Source organism: Scyliorhinus canicula, chromosome 29 (genome assembly GCF_902713615.1).
Source record: "Scyliorhinus canicula chromosome 29, sScyCan1.1, whole genome shotgun sequence".
Taxonomy (NCBI): Eukaryota; Metazoa; Chordata; class Chondrichthyes; order Carcharhiniformes; family Scyliorhinidae; genus Scyliorhinus; species Scyliorhinus canicula.
The window spans coordinates 11,989,927-12,016,523 of record NC_052174.1 but is presented as its reverse complement, the minus strand read 5'-3'; the positions used below and the strand labels follow the sequence as shown (position 1 = coordinate 12,016,523).

The window sequence follows — 26,597 nt, the reverse complement described above, 5'->3', positions numbered from 1 at the left end:
CAACCTTGCCTGAGGCGCGGTGACCCTCAGGTTAAATCACCACCAGTCATGTCTCCACCCTCAAAGGGGAAAGCAGCCTCTGGTCATCTGGGACTAGGACATCTTTACCTAATCTCTCAGGTGCCAACCTACCCTCTTTGTGGAAACATCTTTCCTCGAACTCCCTTCTAATCTTTCCTGCTTCAAATCTTTGTCCCTGCCTCCAGTTATTGATCTGCCCGCAGTGCGAAGTAGATCCTTCCTACCCACTCTGCGTGGGAGCAACAGGCGACCTGTTCCTGGAATTACTGTGCAAACAGACAAAAGTCTGCCTTCGTACATGAAGAGTTGCGGGGAGAGAAATAGAACTCTGTCTCGACCCCTGACAATTTATTCGGAGACATTTTGGTGGGAGGAATATGCATGGCAGATAAACCAAATGGTACAATCTTAAAGAGGGGTGTGGGGCTGAGAGAAGTGGGCAGTGTATGGACAGAAGGCTCTAAAGAGGGCAGGACACATGTCTGTTACAAAGCAGACAGGACCTTGGGCTTTATGAATAGAGGCATGGGAGGGAAGGACAAAGGGAAGGACGTTATGTTTAACCTTCATACAACGCTGGTTAACTGCAGTGTTATGAATTGTACTGGGCGTCACATTCTAGGGGAGAGGTCAAGGGGTTGGAGAGGGTGCGGAGGAGATTCACCAGGAAGGCACCAAGGATGAGGGACTTTGGATACATGGGAGAGAGACTGGGAGAAGGTGGGATTATTCTCCTTCAAGCAGAAAGGGTCGAGGGGAGATTTAATGGAGGCGATCAAAACCATGAGGGGATTTTGATCGAGTACATACGGGGAAACTGTTTCGACTGTCGATAAATAGAGGCACATCTGGAAAAAGAAAGAGGGTGACCTAAGGACTTCATTTATTCATGAGATGTGGGCCTTGTTGGCAGTGCCAGCGTTTAGCGCCCATTTTAAAATGCCCTTCAATTGAGTGGCATTTCAGAGGGCACGTAGGCCAGACCCAGTCAGGATGGCATTGGCGAACAGACGATAACGGTTTCATCGTGAGGCTTTTAATTCCAGACTTTTATTGAATTCAAATGTCACCACCTGCCGTAGTGGGATTCGGACCCGGGTGCCAGAGCATTATCCTGGGTCACTGGTCAATAACACTGCCCAAAGTGAGCTGCTGTGATCTGGAAGAAATTGACTGAAAGAGTGAGGGAAGCAGATTCAATAGGAACTTTCCAAATGCGAAATGGATAAATATTTAAAAGGAAAATTATACCAGGGCTAAGCGGAATGAATAGAGGGGAGTAGGGACTAACTGGATAACTCAAAGAGCCAACGCAGACATAATAGACCGAGTGGCCTCCTCTTGTGCTACACTATTCCCTTGTCTCGGCTGATGTGTGAAGAATGACTATCTGTGGGAGTGTGACAGACAGGAGATAATTGGAGAACGACCTCAAACTTCCAGCCCGCCCTCATGAAAACAGAGGAAATGCTGGGAAAAACTCAACAGGTCTGGCAGTACCTATGGAGAAAGAGCGAGAGATAAACAGGGTCAACGTTTCCAGTCAAGGATGGCTTCTTCAGAACTGACTCACGCAAGACCTCGGGAATCAGTCATCACAACCATTCTGTTGCTGTGAAACGGCCGCACCGTTGACCAGAGCGTCGCGAGGGTCCGTGACAGGCGTGGTCGAGGGCACACCATTTCCTGCCACCAGGAAATCGAGCCCGCGCTCTAGACTATAAACTTAGCAGAGTCAAGGGAGATTGGGGTGGCACAGTGGGTTAGCACTGCTGCCTCACGGGGCCAAGGACCCGGACTCGATTCCGGCCTCGGGTGACTGCGCAGTTTGCACGTTCTCCCTGTGTCTGTGGGTTTCTTCCGGGTGCTCCGGTTTCCTCCCACGGTCCAAAGATGTGCAGGTTAGGGGTGGATTGGCCGTGCTAAAATTGCCCCTTAGTGTCCAAAGATGTGCAGGTTAGGTGGATTGGCCATGCTAAAATTATCCCTTAGTGTCCAAAGATGTGCAGGTTAGGTGGCTTGGCCGTGCTAAAATTGCCCCTTAGTGTCCAAAGATGTGCAGGTTAGGTGGCTTGGCCGTGCTAAAATTGCCCCTTAGTGTCCAAAGATGTGCAGGTTAGGTGGCTTGGCCGTGCTAAAATTGCCCCTTAGTGTCCAAAGATGTGCAGGTTAGGGATGGATTGGTCGTGCTAAATTTACCCCTTAGTGTCCAAAGATTACATGGGGTTACGGGGATAGGGCGGGGTAGTGGGCCTAGGTAGGGTGCTCTTTCCGAGGGCCGGTGCAGACTCGATGGGCTGAATGGCCTCCTTCTGCACTGCAGGGATTCTGTGACTCACTGCGTGGGGATCTCCCAAAACTGGGTCATTGCTCCCTTGCTGTTCCATGAGCTCATTCTATTAGATTGTTAATCATTTTGCACATGAATAATCTATCGCTGGGCTCCGCAGTTCAAGGCTTCAGCGTCTGGCCTTTGCTCTCGAATACTTCCTTGTTCCCTTTCGACTATTTTCCCCTTGACTGGCGGACATGTGAAGCAAGACAAACAGAGATAGAGAGAGAGAGGGTAAAAAAAAAATCAGGTCCTCTGTACGTTCATTGGGCGAACCGTCCTCTTTATTGACAGGGAGTGTAGCAATCGACCTTATCAGAAGCTCCTCTCCGAACAACTCTATAAAACCTGACGATTTCCATTCAGGGCCACCGTTTCAATCTGTCCACACCTCTCCCCACACATCCCGCCAGAGCAGGATGTGCACAGGAAAATGTGCCAAGTGTATCGGGACCTGCCTGTACCCCCTTGCTGGCTTCTGTATTGTGGCCAACATCCTCCTCTTCTTCCCCAACTTTGAAGTGGAATATGTGCAGGACACGGCCAAGCTGACACCGGAGATCTTGTACCTCGGTGGGATTTTCGGTGGCGGAATCATGGTGAGCGATTATTTTAGCTTCCGTAAGGGGTGGGGGCGGGTAGGGAGGGGGGGGAGGGGGTCAACCCTGCCCCCCCCCCCCCCCATTCAAATTTAAAATCATTACGTTGACGGATATGTTCTGTTCTTCTAAAGTAACCTCCTGGACAGGCAGTAAATGCGATGTTGCCCGTTGAATCGTTGCCCATTCGAAGCAACATCATGCCAGCGAGCAGGAGAGATTGGGTGAACTGCCTTTGCCAGGGGGTTCGGCGTAGAGGTTGCCAACCCTCCAGGGTTTCCCTGGAGCCCTACGGATCCATCTCCAGCCTACTGCTGCAAGTAAGCCTAGGAGCACAGCAAAGGGGATTTAGAAAAGTTGTTTCTTTCTTTCATTTACAATTGGCAATTGCATTTATTGCCTATGTGCTTATCCTACATCAAGGCTATTCGACCCAGTGCAGCGTTCGGAGGAGAACATGCGTAACCCCGCCCTGTTACATCAGGGTTGCAACCCGAGTTTGAGGTAGTCAGGAGTTAGCGGTGGAGTGCAGGCGGGGGAGTGGCTGGAGGAATAATTGTACTTTCGAGGTGCACAGAATATTCTCCCACCAGCACAAGATGTGCTTGAAGGGATGGACAGCCGAGCGTTGTTGCGAAGTTGGAAAGAGGATATGGAGTTGATAATAATAATAATCTTTATTATTGTCACAAGTAGGCTTACATTAACACTGCAATATTACTGTGAAAAGCCCCTAGTCGCCACATTCCGGCGCCTGTTCGGGTAACACAGAGGGAGAATTCAGAATGTCCATTTCACCTAACAAGCACGTCTTTCGGGACTTCATGCGCTCGCTGACCTGTACTGATAGAATTCCGGCAACCCCGCCATTTTAAAACTGATATTCTTTGTTCCCAGACCCCCGCCAATGGCTTCCACCCCTCCCTGTCTCTGGAACCTCCCTCAGCGCCCACAGCCCTTCGAGATCTCCGGGCTCCTCTATTTTGGGCCTCCGGCACATTCCCGATTTGAATCGCTCCACCATTGGTGGCCCTGCCTTCAGCTAGCTGGGCCGAAATTCCCTCCCTACACCTCCTTTTCTCTCCCTCACCTTCCTCCCGTTACCGCTCCCCTTTAATCCAACCGCTTTGACCGAACCTTGATCATCTCACCCTGTCTCCTTATATGGTTCGATCATCTCACTCTGTCTCCTTATATGGTTCGCTGTCATTTTCTTTCTTGTTTCTAATGCGCCTGGGAAGTCTTTTCAACCATCAGGGTGTCTATTTAATTTGACTGGTGTCTGTCTTGGGCCATCTTCCCTCTCTGGGGAATGATAGAATAATTCCAGGTGACTACATTAGAGAAAGCAACTGAGAGTGATTTAGCCACAAGTAGACACAGAATGATGGAATAGATGCATTGCAGTGCAGAAAGAGGCCATTCGGCCCATCGAACCTGCACTGACCCTCTGAAACAGTGGCCTAATTAGGCCCACTCCCCCGCCCGATTCCCTCAACCCAGTAACCCCATCTAACCTTTTGGACACAAAGGGACAATTTAGCATGGCCAATCCACCTAACCTGCACGTCTTTGGACTGTGGGAGGAAACCGGAGCACCCGGAGGAAACCCACGCACACACTGGGAGAACGTGCAGACTCCGCACAGACAGTGACCCAGCCGGGAATCGAACCTGGGACCCTGGAGCTGTGAGGTGGCGATGCCAACCACTTTGCCACCGTGCTGCCCACAGAGCATCATATATATGCACATTGGCTCAAATTGGACATTGATGAGTGTGTGTCTGCGGGGGGGTGGGGGGGGGGGGGTGAGGTGAAAGGCTTCAGGGAGCTGAAGAGAATATTCATGAGAGCTTGTTGGGCAGAGAGATTATTTTCCTGCACATGTACACACCCTTCCCCACACGACTCGATGGGCCGAATGGCCTCCTTCTACACTGTAAATTCTATGATATACACCGGTGTATGCTTGCTCATCATTTATTGTAAGGGGAACGGAGGTCTTTTATTGACGTTCATTCTCAGGATACTGGCATTACCCGCTAGGCCAGCATTGTTGCTGCCCATCCCTAACTGCCCTGGGGAGGGTGGTGGTGAGCCGCCATTTTGAACTATTGTAGTCCACGTGGTGTAGGCCCACCCGCAGCGAGCGGGGGTTCCAGGGTATTGACCCAGCGACAATGAAGGGTTTGGAGTCGGGAAGCCTTGTCACAACTTAGCACAAGGAGGCCTTGGTGACAGCTCACCGCGTGTACCGAGCCGAGTTTTTCAAACCTCCTTCTTGAAGGAAGGAGCTCCTTGCCGTTCAGAGAAGGTTGGTTGCTGGGATGAAGGGGGTTTGTCCAAGAGGAAAGGTCGAGCAGAGTGGGCCTACACGCGCTGGTGTTCAGCAGAACGAGAGGCGATCTTATTGAAACAGGATTCTGAGGGGCGGTTTGACAGGGTAGATGCTGAGAAGCTGTTTCCCCTTATGGGGGGAATCTACAACTAGCGCGTGATGGAACCATCAATTCACGAGACACGTGCTTTAAGATAGGAACAGTGGTTTTAATCTACTTACTACAGAGCCGGCCTGTTACCCGTTGAACTCTCGATGAACTGCAGGCTGGCTCTGGACACGGTTATTTATACAGCCGTCTAGGGGGAGGAGTCGTGGGCAGAGCCAAGGGTGGAGCCCTGTACAAACTCCTGAGCATTCCCAGAGCTACTCCCCCTAGTGGTCGGATAACGCTACTGCGCTTACAATGGTATTCGTAAATACAGTGTGAATTACTAAGTTACATTCACCACAGGGGGCACAGTTTCAACGGGGCCTCCCATGAAGACAGGGATCAGGATTTTGACCTCTCGCAGGCCTGTTCTTGTTTGGAGCAGTGGAGGCTGGTCATGTAAAGGCTCAGTTAGATTTTTTTTTACTTCAAGGGGGGGTCAAGGGTTACGGGGAACAGACAGCAAAGCGACATTAAGGCCACAGTCAGTCCCACAGTTGCCAACTCTGGTTTGATGTATTCCTGGAGGTTTCGTTACGTGATCTCTTTTCACCAACCACCCACCCCCACTCCCCCTGCCAAATAGCCTTTCATTCCCCATCTCCGATTAATAAACACGGATCTTTCAAACCTATTCTTGGAAAATCTACACTTGGCCCATGTCTAACACTCTGAGACTTTCGTCCCCGCTGTATCCGGGAGATTCATCTTTACTTCCTGGGGACTCCAGGGCAACCTGGAGGGTTAGGAACCACAAACGGATCAGTCCTGTCTTTATAGTGTTGGAAGGCAGTGCAAGTTCGAAGTGGGGGGGGGAGGGGGGGGGGGGGGGGAGGGATGGCCGATTCCTGCTCCTATTCCTTCGTAATCTTGTCCTCACACTCGACCAGTACTTTGCGCCGTTCTAAACAAGCTCGTGTGGGCAGCGCAGGAGCAAAGAAAACGGACATTGAACTCCAGAGGTTACGCACCAGGATTATACAGACTAGGCCCGAAGATCAATGAGTAACCATTAACCAGTGAACACACAGCCCTTTGGTGGCAATTACTCAAAGTCGAACAAACCCACTCTTTGCTCTCTCCCCTCTGTTGGCTAAGTTACAGCGTCTTGAGAAACCTTAGATTTGTTTACTGTGGGTTAGCACTGCTGCCTCACGGCGCCGAGGTCCCAGGTTCTATCCCGGCTCTGGGTCACTGTCCGTGTGGAGTTTGCATATTCTCCCCGTGTCTGCGTGGGTCTCACCCCCACAACCCAAAAGATGTGCAGGGTAGGTGGATTGGCCGTGCTAAATTACCCCTTAATCAGATAAAATGAATTGGGTACTCTAAAATTTTTTGTTTTTTAATTTGTTTATTGTCATGTGTAACGAGCTGCAGTGAAAAGTATTTTTCTGCGAGCAGCTCAACAGATCATTTCGTACATGAAAAGAAAAAAAGAAAATACATAATAGGACAACACAAGGTACACAATATAAATAACTGGACACCAGTATTGGCTGAAGCATATAGGAGTGTAGTATTAATCAGGTCAGTCCATAAGAGGGTGATTTAGGAGTCTGGTAACAGCGGGGAAGAAGCTGTTTTTGAGTCTGTTCGTGCGAGTTCTCAGACTTTTGGATCTCCTGCCCAATGGAAGAAGTTGGAAGAGTGAGTAAGCCGGGTGGGAGGGGTCTTTGATTATGCTGCCCACTTTCCCCCGGCAGCGGGAGGTGTAGATGGAGTCAATAGATGGGAGGCGGGCTTGTGTGATGGACTGGCCGGTATTCACGACTCTCTGAAGTTTCTTGCGGCCCTGGGCCGAGCAGTTGCCATACCAGGCTGTGATGCAGCCCGATAGGATGCTCTCTATAGTGCATCTGTAGAAGTTGGTAAGTGTTAATGTGGACATGCCGAATTTCCTTAGTTCCCTGAGGAAATATAGGCGCTGTTGTGCTTTCTTGGTGGTACCGTCGACGTGGGTGGACCAGGACAGATTTTCGGTGATGTGCACCCCTAGGAATTTGAAACTGCTAACCATCTCCACCTCGGGCCCGTTGATGCTGACAGGGGTGTGTACAGTGCTTTACTTCCTGAAATCAATGACCAGCTCTTTAGTTTTGCTGGCATTGAGGGAGAGATTGTTGTCGCTACACCACTCCGCTAGGTTCTCTATCTCCCTCCTGTATTCTGACTCGTCGTTATTCGAGATCCGGCCCACTAGTTGCAGAGTGAGGAGCCAAGTCCCAGGTTTTGGAGCTTTGATATGAGCTTGGCTGGGATTATGGTGTTGAAGGCGGAGCTGTAGTCAATAAATACGAGCCTGATGTAGGAGTCCTTGTTTTCGAGATGCTCTAGGGATGAGTGTAGGGCCAGGGAAATGGCGTCTGATGTGGACCGGTTGCGACGGTATGCGAATTGAAGTGGGTCAAGGTGCTCTGGGAGTATGGAGGTGATGCGCTTCATGATCAGCCTCTGAAAGCACTTAATTACGACTGAAGTCAGGGCCACCGGACGGTAGTCATTGAGGCACGTTGCCTGGTTCTGCTTTGGCACCGGTATGATGGTGGTCTTCATGAAGCAGGTGGGGACCTCGGAGTGGAGTAGGGATAGGTTAAAGATGTCTGGCATAACGATTGCTCACGGGCGCCATTACACTTCTGAAACGCGAGTGGACGGGACGGGGGATGTTTGTTTAGATTACGAGGAACAGATAGTGTAGATGTGGGGGGGGGAGGGTGTGAGAACTGCTTCAACTGGGAGCCTACGATTGAGGATTTTCTGTCCGTTTCCACCAACGGGATAGAATAGAGTCCCAGCAGTGTAGAAGGAGGCCATTCTCCCCGTCGGATCTGCGCCCACGCTCGCTGAAAGAGCACCCTACCTGGGCCCCTACCCCCGTAACCCCACCTAATCCTTTGGACACTCAGGGGCAATTTATCATGGCCAATCCCTCTAACCTGCAGATCTTTGGACTGTGGGAGGAAACCGGAGCACCCGGAGGAAACCCACGCACACACGGGGGGAGAACGTGCAGACTCCACACAGACAGTGACCCAAGCCGGAATCGAACCCGGGTCCCTGGCGATGTGAGGCAGCAGTGCTAACCCACTGTGTCAACATGCCGCCCCAAGTCCCATTGACAGAGACCCCCGAAACACTTATCCCACACAAACTGAGGTAGAAGTTTGTAACTTTCTTTCACGATTGCTGCTGGGTCAGTTCTTTTTTTTTATAAATTTAGATTACCCAATTGTTTTTTCCAATTAAGGGGCAATTTAGTGCAGCCAATCCACCTACTCTGCACATTTTTGGGCTGTGGGGGCGAAACCCACGCAGACACGGGGAGAATGTGCAAACTCCACACAGACAGTGACCCAGAGCCGGGATCGAACCTGGGACCTCAGCGCCGTGAGGCAGCTGTGCTAACCACTAGGCCACCGTGCTGCCCTTAGTTCTTAATTTCAGGACTGAGATTGATAAATTGTGTTTTAAGGGAGATGGGGCAGAGGTGGGCTCATGGAGTAAGGTTACAGATCAGCCCTGATCTCTTTAACTCACAAAACAGGTTCAAAGGGCTGAATGGACTGCACCATTCCATGATACCGATCGGGAAAAAGGTTAATCAAACATCGATGCAGAGATTGCTTTTGACAAAGGAGGTTTATGTAGTTCGTCTGTGTTAAAAAAAATCACAATCTTAACACAAAAACAAACTAGTTAGTCATTAACGGCAGGTTTCACCAGAGTGATAAGTAGGCCCATAATAAATAAATGTGCACCTTATCACAGTTTCTTACTGACTCCAGTGGGATTTCCCCCCGGGAAGAGGGAAATATTCTTCTAAGCAGCGACATGCAAGCTTTCCCAGGTCTCAGGGCAGATGTTATCATTGCAAAGATGATGCGAAAGAGAACAGGGCCTGGAGGAGGCCTCAAGCCTGATCCACAATCCAATGTGATCATGGCTGAATTTCTACGTCAACTCTACTTTCCCTCCCCAGCCCTATATTCCCTCAGTGTCCAGAAAAAAAAATCTATCACCCACTCGAATATGGTCAATGATACAGCATCCACACCTGGGTCAAGAATTCCAAAGATTCACAACCCTCCGAGTGATGAAGTGTCACGTCTCAGTCCAAAATGGCCGCCGCCTCATCCCGAGATTGTGAGTTCTAGACTGTTCCATTCACAGGAGTCCCAAGAAAGTTTTAAACAGAGACGTTTATTTACCAAGTAAAGGGAAGGGTGCAAAGCAATGGGGAGTACATCTAGACCCAGCCGGACCATCCGAAGATGACGGTCCCCATCCGGGCCATTGTAATAAACCTCGATCTCACACCTCCGCTCCTCAGCAGGGGAGCTCGTACTCCACCAGCCCCACGGGGAGAACAATTGGGTCGTCCCTGTGGATCTCATGAGGGTTATTGCATCTCGTCCGCCCCCAACCCAAAGTCAACAAGCCCCTCTGTCATAGACGCTGGAGGTGGCGTGCTTCTTCACTTCGCCCGTGCTTGTACTTCCAGTGGTTGAGAGGCTGGGTCGGGGGGGCGTGAAACGCTTTGGGGAGCATCGCTTCCGCGCCAATCGTCTTCGTCTTGGGGGGGGGGGGGGTGCTGTCGGCGAACGCTCCCTGGTCAAGGCTATGGACACTTGTGGCTCCAATTCTAGCCCTGAGTCTTCCACCTCGCGCATCTCTGTGTCCTGACCCCTGGCGGGGGCGGCGGGGGGGGGGGGGGGGGGGGGGGGGGTCACATCCAGACACATCCCGTCTCCGCATGGCTGGAAACTCCTGTCCTGCGACTGCTCACTGTGATACTGTTTCTGGAGATCCTGTCTTCTTTACACTTTCCCGGCAATATCAGGGAATGCCAGGCTCAGGCGGGTCCTGATCCTGCAGCCCATCAGCAGCTCCACCGACACCATGTGGCGTGGTACCAGAGCTGATTAGGAACCAGGCCAACAATCGTTGCTTCATCTTGGCCAACGCCTCTTCTTGTTCGTCCTCTGTGTGGGGAACAGAGAGGAGTGGGTGCATGGAGCTGGTAACTCACCCGGGCCGCCCTGAGGAGGTCGTCCAGCCACTTCCGGCACTACTGCCCGCTCCTCATGGTGAGGCCCACGGCGCTCAATAACTCTGCCACCTTCGCCCAGGCCCGGTTAACGTCGGTGGGTGACAGCGTCCTTCCCACCGCGGGGAACAGGGTGTCCCGCTTCTCCTCCACGGCATCCAACAACGTCTTGAGCTTTGCACGCGCGAATGCCGGGCCGCTCTCCGGTGTGGCATCTTCCCGGCTGGAATGAGAGTGAGTGGGCCGGGGAGGCTTATCCGCGGCTCCAGCTTGTCAGGCTCTCCGCTACCGCTCCCGACTGCAGCCAATCGGCACTGGTTGGCATGAGTTGGAATTGCACTGGTCCACGTGGTCGGATCCCAGCCCATTGGCAGATCCTGAAATACTCTGGGATCGGTGCCGCCGTCAAGATCCTGGATCACCCACCATCCCGTCCTGGAGTCGGCACTTAGCCTCCCTCACGGAGACCCCCCCCTCGACACTTCTGACAATGCAGCACTCCCTCACCACCCCCTCCCCCCCCGACACCTCTGACAATGCAGCACCCCCTCACCACCCCCCACCCCCCCCGACACCTCTGACAATGCAGCACCCCCTGACCATCCCCTCCCCCCCCGACACCTCTGACAATGCAGCACCCCCTCACCACCCCCACCCCCCCCCCCCCTCCCCCAACACATCTGACAATGCAGCACCCCCTCACGGAGACCCCGCTCCCCCCGACACCTCTGACAATGCAGCACCCCCTCACGGAGACCCCACTCCCCCCTGACACCTCTGACAATGCAGCACCCCCTCAGGGAGACCCCACTCCCCCCGACACCTCTGACAATGCAGCACTCCCTCACTACCCCGACACCTTTGACAATGCAGCACCCCCTCAGGGAGACCCCCTCCCCCCCGACACATCTGACAATGCAGCACCCCCTCACGGAGACCCCACTCCACCCCGACACCTCTGACAATGCAGCACCCCCTCAGGGAGACCCCACTCCCCCCGACACCTCTGACAATGCAGCACCCCCTCACGCATGGCGGGGGCGGGGGGAGTGCCGGCCTGGAGTTTGGTGCCCCATTCTCTCTGAGGCGGGGCTTGATTCCAGGACTTTCAGTCTCGGAGGGTAAAGACTGGTCCCAGACGCTGTACTCTTAAGGGGTGTTGTTCGCCTGAATGGGGGCGACCAACTATTCCATATCTAGTGAGCCCTGGCGCTCCTGGACTCCCTTCCACGTGAGAGGGCGATCACCATAGCCCTTGTCAGATCCAAAGATGATTCAGTCAGCAACTTACGTTGAGTCTGCACGTTGTTGATTCCGCAGGCAAGGCGGCCCCTCAGCATTTCCGGAAGGGGTGGCCCACAATCCCAGGGCTCGGTCAGCTTGCTTAGGCGCCAAAGATTCTGTGACCGATTCCCCCGGGATTCTCCAGGCCTTGTTGAACCTGCGCCTTCGGACAGTTCCCAATGGTTTGGGGTCAGAGTGGTCCGCCACGAGTGGCATCAGCTCGTCAAAGGTTTTGGAATGTGGGGCCGCAGGGTAGGCCAGGCTTTTAATGATGCCAAAGTTAGGGGCCGGACAGGAGTATCACCCTCTGGTGGTCCTCACACTTTTGCGAGTGTTGGGATAAAACTCCTTAATAGGAAGGGGAAAGATGTCTGGAGACTGAACACCAGGTGCTGGACTGCGCTATATGGCCATCGTTCACCGTGATTTGTCGTCCCTGGCGTTGTACTGGCATTGGCCGCAATGCCATCTCTCAGTGGGCAGCGCCAACATGCACCAGTTCCCAACCTAACAAAGATTGTGGTTGTCCCCCAATCACATGGTGACAGCTGACAATTTATGGCAATCATCGCACACAGGAATGGAAATGGCCAACGTGACTCACGATCGTGAACTGGTTGTCCATTCAAAGCCTCCCTCATTTTGGGATAAGACGTGAGTAATGCCGGAATCATGGCGGCCTCCGCTGAAACTTGATTTTTCAGAAATAGTGTGGTCGCGAAATAAATAAAACAAGTGTGTATGATTTGTGACATAAGGGCGGCACGGTGGCACGGTGGTTAGCACTGCTGCCTCACGGCGCTGAAGACCTGGGTTCGATCGCAGCCTTGGCTCACTGTCCGTGTGGAGTTTTCACATTCTCCCCGTTGTTATGGGCCAGGGTTTAGAGAATCCCAAAGTGTATCATGGAGTTCACCTGACCCGCAACTTTTACTAGATTGCGGTATGGGGAGCACACGGCCCACTCTACAGGGGTGGTACAGCAGAAATGGAAAAGTATTTTTTCATTTTTAATTTTTTAAGCAGCACGGTAGCATTGTGGATAGCACAATCGCTTCACAGCTCCAGGGTCCTAGGTTCGATTCCGGCTTGGGTCACTGTCTGTGTGGAGTCTGCACATCCTCCCCGTGTGTGTGCGTGGGTTTCCTCCGGGTGCTCCGGTTTCCTCCCACAGCCCAAAGATGTGCAGGTTAGCTGGATTGGCCATGCTAAATTGTCCTTGGTGTCCAAAATTGCCCTTAGTGTTGGGTGGGGTTATTGGGTTATGGGGATAGGGTGGAGGTGTTGACCTTGGGTAGGGTGCTCTTTCCAAGAGCCGGTGTAGACCCGATGGGCCGAATGGCCTCCTTCTGCACTGTAAATTCTATGAAATTCTATGAAAAACAAAACAATGTTTATTCTATGAACTCAAGTTAACCTTTTTAAAACATAGTGAACCTCTTAGCAACCATTAATTCAAATACAACCCCCAAAGAATACAACACTAAGTAATGCTTATGCTGTTCTTTTAACATCCAGAAGACTTACAAAAAACATATCCTTTAACAGAAGCACATCAGGTTAAAGCCACTACTGAAAACATTTATAATTCTGAATTCACCAAATGATCAAGAGATAGTCTTTTCATGGCAGAGAGATCAACAGTACACCTGCTCTGTCTGGCTTCAGCTCCAACACTGAAAACCAAACTAAAACACACCCTGCAGCAAACAGCCTAAAACGAAAGTAAAAAGCTGACAGAGAGCCCAGCTCCACCCACTCTCTGACATCACTGTAGTAATAAACACCCATTTCTTAAAGGTACTCTCACTACAGATATTTATATACACACCCATTTATAAACACCCATTTCTTAAAGGTACTTTCACATGATACCGTGTGTGCGTGGGTTTCACTCCCACAACCCAAAGATGTGCGGGCGAGGTGGATTGGCCATGCTAAATTGTCCCTTAATTGGAAAAAAAAAATTGGGTACTCTAAATTTTAAGAAACTGTTTTGTGACATAGTGCTGGACAATCACTGAAATAATAATAGAGTATGAAATAATGGAAGGAGTGCATAATTGTAAACATTTCAGTGTATATCGATTGGGAGATCCTGTGGCGCAGTGAGTAATGGTCCTGCCTCGGGGCTCTGGGTTTGAGGCCTACCTCAGGACTGGATGACCAGGAGAGTTTTGTTCACAATGTGGCGAAATAGATTATCACACCTGAAAATCCGACCAACGTGTCTCGCTCCTATCTATAGGACACAAGTCCTGTTGATACACAGCACCAAACTCCAATGTGACATTCTGTGACTATACCATTAACAAAGCAGGCCCCAGCTCGACCCTCAATCCTAGCCCACACGTGTGCACCTGCTGGCAGTGAAAGAGGGCCCTTGATTGCGAGAATAACTCCTTCTGCGACATTGTCTCCTCAGGGCCATGAAAGCACATTCTAATTGTCTGTTCTTAACCATCTCTTCCAATAGATTTTGTTCCCGGCGATACACATTCACGCCACTGGCAATCGAGGATGCTGTGCAAACAGGTGTGGGGTGAGTTGATGTGGTTCTGGATTCTGGTTGCTGGAGTTCTGTGCACCGATCTGGCCGCCCGGGTATGAAAAAAGGTCATGGGTGGACTTGAAAAGGTGTGGGGGGGGGGGGGGGGGGGGGGGTGGGGGGGGATAGAGATACAGAGGGATAATGCCAGAACTGACAAGAGATTCTTAAAAAAGAGAAAGTTGGTGGGGGTCACCTAACAGAGACGGGAATTCAGGAGCAACTTGTTCAGCTAGGGAATGATGATAACGCTGTAGGTTTTTCTTCATGTACCTTTCCAAGGGCTTTCAAAATTTGTTCTCAGTCCTGAATTTTAAACCAATCCATAGGCCCGGACAAAATTCTGATTAAATACTGTGAAAAAGGTAACTTGATCAACTAAATCCTTCGATCTTTATGGTTCGAATGAGACTTAGACCCATAATTCAGATTGTGAATTCAAAGTTCATTTAAACAGAAATATAAAGTAGCACAAAGTTCAGTGTGTTAAGGATTACACATCCAATTTAAGTTTACCAGTTGGGCTCACAATAGAGCTCAACCATGCTTGCTGGAAGCCACATATATTCAGAATGCAGGGAACTGTCCTCTGCAGGTAAAAGGAATAGGTCCAGGCATTTGGATGAAGAAAAGCATGGGGGGGGGGGGGGGGGGGACAATAGCTCCATAGCACATTTGCCATGGCAACTGCTTATCAACCAATCAGCACCCCTTTCCTCATGCAGTACAAATCATTGTTCCCTTTGAAATTTGGCATTCTTGCGTCTGTCCTAATGAGTGGAAGACGAGAAACTTCGACAGCCGGCGCAACACGCAGCGGCGGTGAGAGCGGAAGATCACACCGGCGTGAACGTCCTTTTTCAACGGTACCGCAGTTATAAAGCAGAATCGTGAGGTTTAAGACGTTCACACGGACAAGCCTTTTTAACCTAGATTTACTTCAGTAATCACAATCAGTTTAATATTGTCCATACGAATTTGAACAAAATAATCTAAAAGCTTAAGTGTACTTATTACATTCAACTATTTTTTGTACACGAAACAGTCCTTGACTCAGGTGGAGTAGATGATTGAGCATCGAGGCCTTTGCTGACTTCAGGAGGCAAATAGTCAGGTTTGAGGTGCCCTGTTTCCTTTGCAGCTTTGGTCTTTGCTGATTGGCTTATTCCACAATCAGAGGCAGAGGGATATTCCTGCAAAAACAAACTGCTGGCCGAGTTTTTGCGTCTGTGTCTCACGCACTCTGTCAGCTGCAGCGCTAGCTCACACACCCTTGAATGTCCTAATGAAGCTGTATCCCAATAATCTTCCAGATGTTCCTTTCCGTCCTGTTTGCTGCTTTGGGAGTTCTGGGTTCAGCATACTGCGTAATTGCTTCCTCGTTGGGCTTGGCGAATGGGCCACTATGCGATGTTGGAACAGGAAACTGGACAAGACCTTTCTCGACTGACTTGACAGAGCTTAACCTGAAGTAAGACTCACAATGATAGTAATCTTGATTATCGCCACAATTAGGCTTACATTAACACTGCGGTGAAGTTACTGTGCGGGCGGGGAATTCTAGACTCCGGTTTCGACACTCCACCGTCATCGCCTGCGCTTGGCACGGTGTGTGAGGTGGTAACGCTCGGTAACCGCGCAGTCACACAGTTGTAGATTACGGTTCCCACTCTGGGTGGGGGGGCGGGAACGGGATGCGGTGGGTGCGCCGCACTGCCGCAGGTGCCATCTTTCAGATGAGAAGCCCGTCTGCCCTCTCAGGCGGGTACAAAAGGTCCCACAGCCACATTTCGAAGAAGCCCAGGGGGGGTTTCTCTCCCCCAACAGGGTCTCCGAGCCCACAGTTATCCCTCAATCAGCGAAATGTAAAGCCAGATACATTCATTATCACATTTCAGTTTGTGGGAGCTTGCTGTGCATAAATCAGCTGCCACCCTTCCTACATTATCTCAGCAGCGACCACACTCCGTTCATGGATTTTCAGGTGTTTTGGGAGCATTCTGAGGATAGGAAGAGTATGTTTCTTTATATTGATATTTGTGCAGTAGTGTATGTTTGTGGCTATGAACAGGAATATTCAGGAGGTCAGGCAGCCTCTGTGGTCGACAACATCCTGTCAGCAGTTCTCGGAGTCCTTCTGAGGCGTCCCTGAGGAACTGTCGTTAATATAAGACCAATAGATCGAAACTTCAGGACAAAAGGCCCTTATGCAGGTTGAGGCAAGGGCAGAGGCAGAGTAGGGTAGGTTGGGGCAAGTAGGGGGCAGAAACTGAGGATTCTAGAAAGTTGACGGCGCATCAAGAGGCCACTCGGCCCATCGCGTTGGTACCGGCCCCAAAAAGCAGCCTCCTGTTTTCCGAGGAGAACAGCCCCAGCCTATTGAATCCTTAGGAGGAAGGGCTAGCAGGAAGACGAGCGAGAAGGGGTGGAGAGGGATGGATAGATCGGGAGGAAGTCAAGCCTGGGTAATAAGTGGTGCAACTGCATTTGTTAAAGTGTGGCGTAGCTATTCCACTTTGCACATGTGTGAGGTGCTGACTCCGAGTAAACAAATATTCCTTCCCCTATTATGGATGGAACTTAATGTGAACCATATGGAGGTGTTTAAGCGGGAAGCTCGATAAACATTTTTTCAATATCCTTCCACCGGACGTGGGCTTCACTGGCTGGACCCAGCATTTGTTGCCCATCCCTAATTGCCCCTTGAGAAGGTGGTGGGTGAGCCGCTGCAGTCCGTGTGGTGTAGGCACACCCACTGTGCTGTTAGGGAGGGAAGTCCAGGATTTTGACCCAGCGACAGTGAAGGAGCGGCTGATATATTTCCCAGTCGGGGCGGTGAGTGACTGGGAGGGGAACCTCCAGGTGGTGGGGTTCCCAGGTATCTGCTGCTCTTGTCCTTCTAGATGGTAGAGGCCGTGGGTTTGGAAGGTGCTGCCTAAGGAGCCTTGGTGAGTTGCTGCAGTGCATCCTGTAGACGGTACACACGGCTGCCACTGTGCGTCGGTGGTGGAGGGAACAAGAAAGATGTCTATGTTGATGGGGTGAGGTGAAGAGGGAATGGGAGGAACATTCCGTGCAGTATGAGCACCAGCATCGACAAGCTGAGTGAATTATGACGTAACGTAAGGCATAACTCTTGTTTCCTGTCCTCTTTACTTACATAATAATAATATAATAATAATCGCTCATTGTCATGAGTCGGCTTCAATTAAGTTACTGTGAAAAGCCCCTAGTCGCCACATTCCGGCACCTGTTTGGGGAGGCTGGTATGGGGATTGAACCCGCGCTGCTGGCCTTGTTCTGCATTGCAAGGCAGCAGTTTTAGCCCACTGTGCTAAACCAGACCCTGGTTTCAACCCCGGTTACATGTTTCAACTTTTCAATTTCCACCAACCTACGCGGATGCACTCCCTAAGATTAACTCAATGTTTAGTTTCTCCATCAGCGAGGAGAATTATCTCTTTAACTCCGAAATGTGGGACATGTGCAAGGTGCCGAAGGACGTGGTGCTGTTCAATGTGGTCCTCTTCGCCTTGCTGATTGGCTTCGGTGTCATCGAGCTGGTCCTGTGTCTGTTTCAGATGGTCAATGGTCTGTTTGGGTGTATCTGCGGAACGTGTGTGAAAAGGAGAGCGGTAAGTCCGAGACATTAACGTCAACGCTTCAGCACTGACTGGGCAGCCAGTCCCTATCGGACTGTGCCACTCCCGATGAGTATGCAATGCCTGACCGATTCACATCAGCATCCGTCAGCCTTGCCTCCCGAACAGATCTCTGCGCACGTGAGGCTGATCGTGTAATTATAAGTGGATTGTCATCTGTGTTATCATCTGTTATTATCACACTATCAGAGGATGTGGAGGCTTTGGAGAGGATGCAGAGGAGGTTTACCAGGATGTTGCCTGGTCTGGAGGGTGTTAGCTACGCGGAGGGGCTGAATAGACTCGGACTGTTTTTATTAGAAAGACGGAGGTCGAGGGGCGACCTGATGGAGGTCTACAGGATTATGAGGGGTATGGATAGAGTGGATGGGCAGGCACTCTTTCCCAGGGTAGAGGGGTCAGTCACCAGGGGGCATAGGTTTAAGGTCCGTGGGGCAAAGTTTAGAGGAGATGTGTGAGGCAGGTTTTTTTTACACAGAAGGTGGTGAGTGCCTGGAATGCGTTGCCAGGGGAGGTTGTGGAAGCAGATACATTAACGGGGGTTCAAAAGGCATCTTGACAAACACATGGATAGGATGGGTATAGAGGGATACGGCACAAGGAAGATCTGAGGGTTTTGGCCAAGATTGGCATCATGGCCGGTACAGGCTTGGAGGGCCGAAGGGCCTGTTCCTGTGCTGTATTGTTCTTTGTTTGTATGCAAATAATAATATATGTATAACTGTTGTAGTTCCAGCATCCGACCACCAGGTGATGTGAGTATGCAGACACGTGACCCAGACTCACCACGTGTTCTAGGAGAAGGTGTTAGTGAGGAGTTGATAGCAGTCGCATATTAGAGTAGCTCTACAATATCTTTGGAAATTCGTTAGTAATAAATAACTTTGTTTAGGAAAGAAAGTCTAATGTTCTTTGTTCACGCTACAATATCAAGCTTCAATATCAGCCCAATTAAAGAACATTACAGTTGGGAGAATATTTTAGACCTCAACGTTAATGTGTTCAGTTCTGGGCACCACTTAAGAAGGTTATATTGGCCACGGAAGGAGTGCAGTGTAGAGTTCCCAGAATTTACCTGGACTCCAAGTCTTAGATCACAAGAACAGATTACTCAAACCGGCAACTTTTCCAAGGCAATTTAGAAAATTATTTAATCAAAAGTTTTAAGATGGCAAGAGTCCTGATGGAGAAACATCTCTCCTGGTCGGGCAGTCTAGGACTAGGGTTCAGAGTCTAAGGGCGGGTATTACTGGTCTGGTCACGTCCGATTTGATGACACAACGGGGCTCTCTCGAGAGGTTTGAGCTGTCTCGCGAGATTCGACCAAACCTCGTGAGATCCACGATCTGATCTCGCCCTCACTGGGCGTGATCCAGATCAGTATATTTAATCAGCCGTCAGGCTCATTTGATTATGTCTGTGCCATTTTCTCCCCGGGCCCAGGAACTAACGAGGCCTTGACTGGGTAGTACTGGTAACACCACCTGGTGTGGAGGCAGGTCCATCCGGGCCACTGGAGGCCCCCGGATGGTCTGGCTCTGGGAACGTGGTGCCCTGGCACTCTCCCCAGCACCGTGACACTGCCAAGGAGCCCGGGTTGTGCTGCCTGCTTGGCAGGGACACTGCCAGGGTACCAGGCTGGAAGTGTCAATGTGCCTGGGTGTCAGGTTGCCTATGCCAAGGTGTCTGGCCTTGACCTTAAGAGGTGGGGTTCGAGGACCCTGGAAGAGGTAGGTTGGATGCACTGGGAGGGAGGGGGGTGTCTGGAGGCCCCAGTGGGGTCGCTGAGGGGGGTTGGAAAGATCGGGGATGCCTTAAAAAATGGTGCCCCCCATCCCTAGTACGCTTCCTGGTGAGCTTGTAAGTGCAGGAAATGATGTTAGTGCAGCTTCGACAGGGGGACGTTCATCCCCGAGGCCAAAAGAAACCCGGCAAAGTGCCGTCGAAAGAGGGGCGTCTCTCGGCGCCGAAAACAGCCCCTCCTTGCCGCTGAATCGCGCCCAGAGAGTCAGAGCCAGACCTTTCGGGAGCGAATTGAGGAAGCACTTTCGGACACAAAGGGTGGGAGAAGTTTGGCATTCACTCCCTGCAAACTGCAATTGATGCCGGATCCATTGTTCATTTCAAAACTGAAAAGTTTTTTGATATCCAAAGGTCAGAGGGCAAATGTGACTCAGCTGGATAGATCAGGCTCAAGGAGTTGAGGGGCTAGTAATCCTGGAGCAATTAGATGTCCACATTTGGAAATATTATTTGGTCCTCAAATCCAAATCGTTGATATGGATGGTGAACAGATTGCGAGGGGGAGGGGGGGGGGGGGGGGGGGGGGGGGGGTCCTCCTTGGAGAGAAGAAGACCAAGAGGAGATCTGATAGAGATGTTCAAAGCCATGAGGGGTGTGGGAAGAGTACATCGGGAGACGCAGTTCCCATCGGGGAGGGGGAAGGCATTGAGAACCAGGGGGGTTGAGATTTGAGGTGATTGGCGAAGGAAGCAATGAGGAGAAACCTTTTCGCACAGCAAGCGTTTCGGACGGGGAATGCACTGTCAGAGGGTGTGGTGGGGGCAGGTCCAAGCGAGGGAATGGGGTATTAACCTGAAAACGTGGAACAATTGCAGCAGTAGGTGGGGGGGGGGGGGTGTTCGTACTGAGAGCTAGCACAGACACGACGGGCTGAATGGCCTCCTTCTCTGTAATCATTCTACGATTCTCTTCTACCTTTACAGGGCCCAGTGTAACCCGAGCCGGGTCGGAAAAGAAGTGCATTGATCTCCGACTGGATAGAAGTCACTAAGTTAAACCGTACCGACGTCTTGCAATAAAAATTATTTATCTTTGTCTTCAACGTGATTTCCCAAACTGGCGGTTCCAGATCTCTTTCAATTCTTCAGAGCTCCCTCTTTCCCTTTACAGCTCTGTTTCGATGTATCATGATTCATGTCTGTCAATCCTTGTGATGTTGGACCAGTTACCAATAAAGCAGGAATCCTGATGTTTTGCTAAGTTCTTCAACTTTTCAAGCTTGACTTTATTTCACGTTTAGACTGTGGCGAAAGAGATTAATCCTGGCTCAGAATGTGAGCCCCAAGTACTATTGAGTTGGATGACCAGCCAAGAATGAATGGCGGAGCAGGCTCGAAGCGCCTTGTAGCCTCCGCCGGCTCCTATTTTCTATGTTTCTACTCCCGAATCGAGCCCAGTGCGAATTGAGTATGTTAGTCCAGAAAAAAATGTATATAAATTAGCTGCAGTGATTCTGATATTACATCAGTTATTAAACTTCAGATAATTAATGCTTCTTTGGTTGTAACGAGGCGAGGGACAGAAATTTCCCTTTCTCACTCTCAGGCTGGGAATTTCCTGCACTGATCCCAGGGCGAATCTGCCGAGCCATTGAAATCTCCCCTACAGATGCTGCCAGACCTGCTGAGGTTTCCCAGCATTTTCTCTTTGGTCTCCACTTCTGATCACAGAATCAGGGAATTGTTACAGTGCAGAAGGAAGCCATTCGGCCCGTCGGTGTCTGCACCAGCTCGCCAAACGAACTCAGTGCCATTCTCGCGCCTTCTCCCCACAGCCCCGCACCCTCTGTTCCTTCAAATATCACTTTAATTCTCTGCTGGATTCCCCGATTGAATCTGTCTCCTCCGGACTCACTGGGAGTTCATTCCAGACCTTAACCATTCGCTGGATTTTTTAAAATAAACCTTCCGGTCGCTTTTGATTCTTTTGTAAATTACGATAAATCTGTGCCCTCTTTCACAAGCGGGATCAGATTCCCCCTGTCTACTGTTGGCACGGTGGTTAGTATGGTGATATGCATCACTGTAGATACACAAGGGCTTAATGCAAATACACTAAGACTAAATAAACACTAGAGGGAGCACCAGAGATATTGTGACACGCAGACATTCAACCAATAGGTCAGTAAGATAGGACACAAATGGTCTCCTTCTGCTCTGCAGCGACTCTATGAACTTCTACAAACTCTGTCCAGAGTCCTCATGCTTTCGAAAGCCTTTATCAAAACCCCTCTCGTCGTTCCCTTTTCCAAGTCCCAACATTTCCAATTGATCCTCATACTCGATGCCCCTCACCTCTGGAAGTATTGCCGTGAATTATTTCTACACCCTCTCACAACCTTCCTCACGTACGACGTCCAGAACTGGGCCTAATACTCAAAAACTCCTTTGTAGAATCATGGAAGGTCAGAAGGAGGCCATTCGGACCATCAAGGTAATGTCAGCTCTCGGCAAGTCAGCCAGTCCCGCGCCCAGCCCTGCCCCCCCCCCCCCCCCCCCCCCCCCACACCCCTGCAATTCTTTTTCCCTCAGGTATTCCTCCAACTCCGCTTTGAAAGCCTCTATTGAACCGGTGTCCCTCCGCCACACTCGCGTGCAGCGCATTCCCGATCCTAACCACTCGTTGTGCAAAATGGTTTTCCCTCAGGACACCTTAGTTCCTGTTCACCACTCTCTTTAAATGGGTCCTTGGCCTCCCTGCCAAGCGAAACGGTTACTGTTTCAGAAGTCCGTCCCCCTGTGTGAATAGTGACTCAGTGTTGAAAGATTAAATATGACAACTTAATCAATACTCTGCAAGTTTGCGGTATATCAATCGTCATGAAGTACAATCAATAGCTGTACAGTTTTATTAATTTTTTACCTCTTCATAAGTAACTAATTTTGCTATCAATATTGAAAAAAAGCTTATCTGTTGTTTAGTGATCTGCTTTGCACAGATTTTGTATTGTTTAGTTCAAATGAATGCTCCAGAGAAAGGCTGGTGCCAGTTTCAAGCTTCGATATTGATTCGAAAGCTGTGCTCTGCAACGATGAAATATTAAGGCGTGATCTAATGGCCTTGCTGTGCCCGACTCAATAATGCGACGAGGGCGTTAATCTCGAGAGAGGTCCCTCACAGGATGAAATGAAATGAAATAAAAATTGCTTATTGTCACAAGTAGGCTTCAAATGAAGTTACTGTGAAAAGCCCCTAGTCACCACATTCCGGCGCCTGTTCGGGGAGGCTTTGCGATGCTCGGAACATAGATCGTCAACATCTTTTCCCAAAGGTAGGAGGGTCTAAAACTAGAGGGAATAGGTTGAAGATGAGGGAGGGGGGGAAGGGATACAAAAGGGTCCAGAGGGGCAATTATTTCACAGAGGGTGGTGATGTGTTTGGAACGGGTAGATGCGGGTACAATTTTGTCTTTTAAAAAGCATTTAGACAGTTAGAACATAGAACAGTACAGCACAGAACAGGCCCTTTGGCCCTCGATGTTGTGCCGAGCAATGATCACCCTACTTAAACCCACGTAACCCGTATACCCGTAACCCAACAATCCCCCCCATTAACCTTACACTACGGGCAATTTAGCATGGCCAATCCACCTAACCCGCACATCTTTGGACTGTGGGAGGAAACCGGAGCACCCGGAGGAAACCCACGCACACACAGGGAGGACGTGCAGACTCCACACAGACAGTGACCCAGCCGGGAATCGAACCTGGGACCCTGGAGCTGTGAAGCATTGATGCTAACCACCATGCTACCGTGAGGCCCCAAAGTTATATGGGAAAGATGGGTGTGGAGGGATATGAGCCAAATGCCAGTAAACGGGTGCGGCCGGATGGAGAATCTCGCACTGTATGTTTCCAAAGAGTTAGATAAAGCACTTGGGGTGAAGGGGACCAAAGGCTTTGGCGGGAAGGCGGGAACGGGCTCTTGAGTTGGATGATCAACCATGATCATAATCAATTTGGAGAAGGGTCGAAGGGCTGAATGGCCTCCTCCTGCTCCTATATTCTGTGTTTCTACGAAACCACTGCAGTACTTTGTCAGGCACATCATGGGCCAACCGAATGGGAATCAATAGTCCCCTAAACACTCTTAGGGCCTCGGACTTGAAGAACTTTATTGCAGACGAGCAATAGATGCCAAAACAGGTTGTAAATGTTTTTAAAGTTAATTATCATGTGAAATAAGTAGAAACTACTGGAGAAATTAATGGGATTAAGCGGTGATCAATCCCCTGGACCCGATAATCTGCAATCAAAGGTTTCTGAAAGAAATAGGTGTGTTAGAGAGAGTGGGCGCTCTGCTTTCAATCTTCCAGAACTCCGTAGATTCTACAACAATTCCCAAAGATTGGAAGGAAGCAAGGAAAACTTTCTTTATTGCAAAAGTATACTTAGTTCCTAAAATACCTGAGGGGACATTGAGAAGCATTTCAAAATGGCCGACACACAAAGTGTGATGGTCTTTCAAATCTTCTATAAAATCACGAGGCATTCCGAGGCGCCTCAATACACTCAAAAGAACATTGCAGACATTTCAGAAAGGTCGTTGCAACAAGTACAGTGGTATTCAAACAAGCAAAATACTGCAGGATCCTGCTACCCAAAACGAACAGAGAATTCTATAAAATCTGGGCAGGTCTGGCAACACCCCTCAGGAGAGAGAGAGACAGAGACAGAGAGATAACGTGTCAAGGATGATTGGCATCTCATCGGAACAGGGAGAGAAGGAAAACCTATTCTCCACTGTAGTTGGAAAGATTCCATAAAAGTGTTCTGAAGAGAAAGACAGATGACCAGGTTCGGGGGGGGGGGGGGGGGGGGGGGGGGCAGAGGAGGGGGAAGGAGGGTTTTTGCATTCCGACAAAATTACATGGGATATGAAGGCGAAAGATGGAGCAGAACTCGCAGTCCAAAGTTCGTGGACCAGCATCCGATTAGGGACGTTACAGCCCTGAGGGAGCACAAGTTCAACAGATTTCCACAAATAAACTGGATAACTTTATAGACACAACAAACTATAGAGCTTTAGCATCACTCCAAACTGCATAACTTCACACTAAACTGGATAACTTTATCCCCACACTAAACTGGATAACTTTATCCCCACACTAAACTGGATAACTCTATCCCCCACACTAAACTGGATAACTTTAACCCCGCACTAAACTGGATAACTTTAACCCCACACTAAACTGGATAACTTTAACCCCACACTAAACTGGATAACTTTAACCCCACACTAAACTGGATAACTTTATCCCCACACTAAACTGGATAACTTTAACCCCACACTAAACTGGATAACTTTATCCCCACACTAAACTGGATAACTTTATCCCCACACTAAAATGGATAACTTTAACCCCACACTAAACTGGTAACTTTAACCCCACACTAAACTGGATAACTTTATCCCCACACTAAACTGGATAACTTTATCCCCACACTAAACTGGATAACTTTATCCCCACACTAAACTGGATAACTTTATCCCCACACTAAACTGGAGAACTTTAACCCCACACTAAACTGGTAACTTTAACCCCACACTAAACTGGATAACTTTAACCCCACACTAAACTGGATAACTTTAACCCCACACTAAACTGGATAACTTTATCCCCACACTAAACTGGATAACTTTATCCCCACACTAAACTGGATAACTTTATCCCCACACTAAACTGGATAACTTTAACCCCACACTAAACTGGATAACTTTATCCCCACACTAAACTGGATAACTTTAACCCCACACTAAACTGGATAACTTTATCCCCACACTAAACTGGATAACTTTAACCCCGCACTAAACTGGATAACTTTATCCCCACACTAAACTGGATAACTTTAACCCCACACTAAACTGGTAACTTTAACCCCACACTAAACTGGATAACTTTATCCCCACACTAAACTGGATAACTTTAACCCCACACTAAACTGGTAACTTTAACCCCACACTAAACTGGATAACTTTATCCCCACACTAAACTGGGTAACTTTATCCCCACACTGAACTGGATAACTTTATCCCCACACTAAACTGGGTAACTTTATCCCCACACTGAACTGGATAACTTTATCCCCACACTAAACTGGGTAACTTTATCCCCACACTAAACTGGATAACTTTAACCCCACACTAAACTGGGTAACTTTATCCCCACACTGAACTGGGTAACTTTATCCCCACACTGAACTGGATAACTTTATCCCCACACTAAACTGGATAACTTTATCCCCACACTAAACTGGATAACTTTATCCCCACACTAAACTGGATAACTTTATCCCCACACTAAACTGGATAACTCTATCCCCACACTAAACTGGGTAACTTTATCCCCACACTAAACTGGATAACTTTAACCCCACACTAAACTGGATAACTTTATCCCCACACTAAACTGGATAACTCTATCCCCACACTAAACTGGATAACTTTAACCCCACACTAAACTGGATAACTTTATCCCCACACTAAACTGGATAATTATAACCCCGCACTAAACTGGATAACTTTAACCTCACACTAAACTGGATAACTTTATCCCCACACTAAACTGGATAACTTTAACCTCACACTAAACTGGATAACTTTAACCTCACACTAAACTGGATAACTTTAACCCCACACTAAACTGGATAACTTTATCCCCACACTAAACTGGATAACTTTATCCCCACACTAAACTGGATAACTTTAACCCTTTGCTGAATCTCGGGAAATGTTCCATTGGGTTCTTTGCTCCGATCAATCATGGTGAATTACGCCGCTGACCTGACCAATCAGGAACAATAGGAGTGCAG

General features: G+C 49.5%; 1 protein-coding gene across 1 annotated transcript; it reads left to right on the top strand.

Moving 5' to 3' along the window:
• Window positions 1-2,677: 2,677 nt before the first annotated feature.
• tm4sf21b (transmembrane 4 L six family member 21b) lies at window positions 2,678-20,989 on the top strand. Its single transcript, XM_038786998.1, has 5 exons — window positions 2,678-2,952; window positions 14,249-14,314; window positions 15,634-15,791; window positions 17,754-17,955; window positions 20,709-20,989. Exons 1-5 carry the CDS (start codon window positions 2,773-2,775, stop codon window positions 20,718-20,720), a joined length of 618 nt encoding a protein of 205 aa, XP_038642926.1. The 5' UTR covers window positions 2,678-2,772; the 3' UTR covers window positions 20,721-20,989.
• Window positions 20,990-26,597: the final 5,608 nt, after the last annotated feature.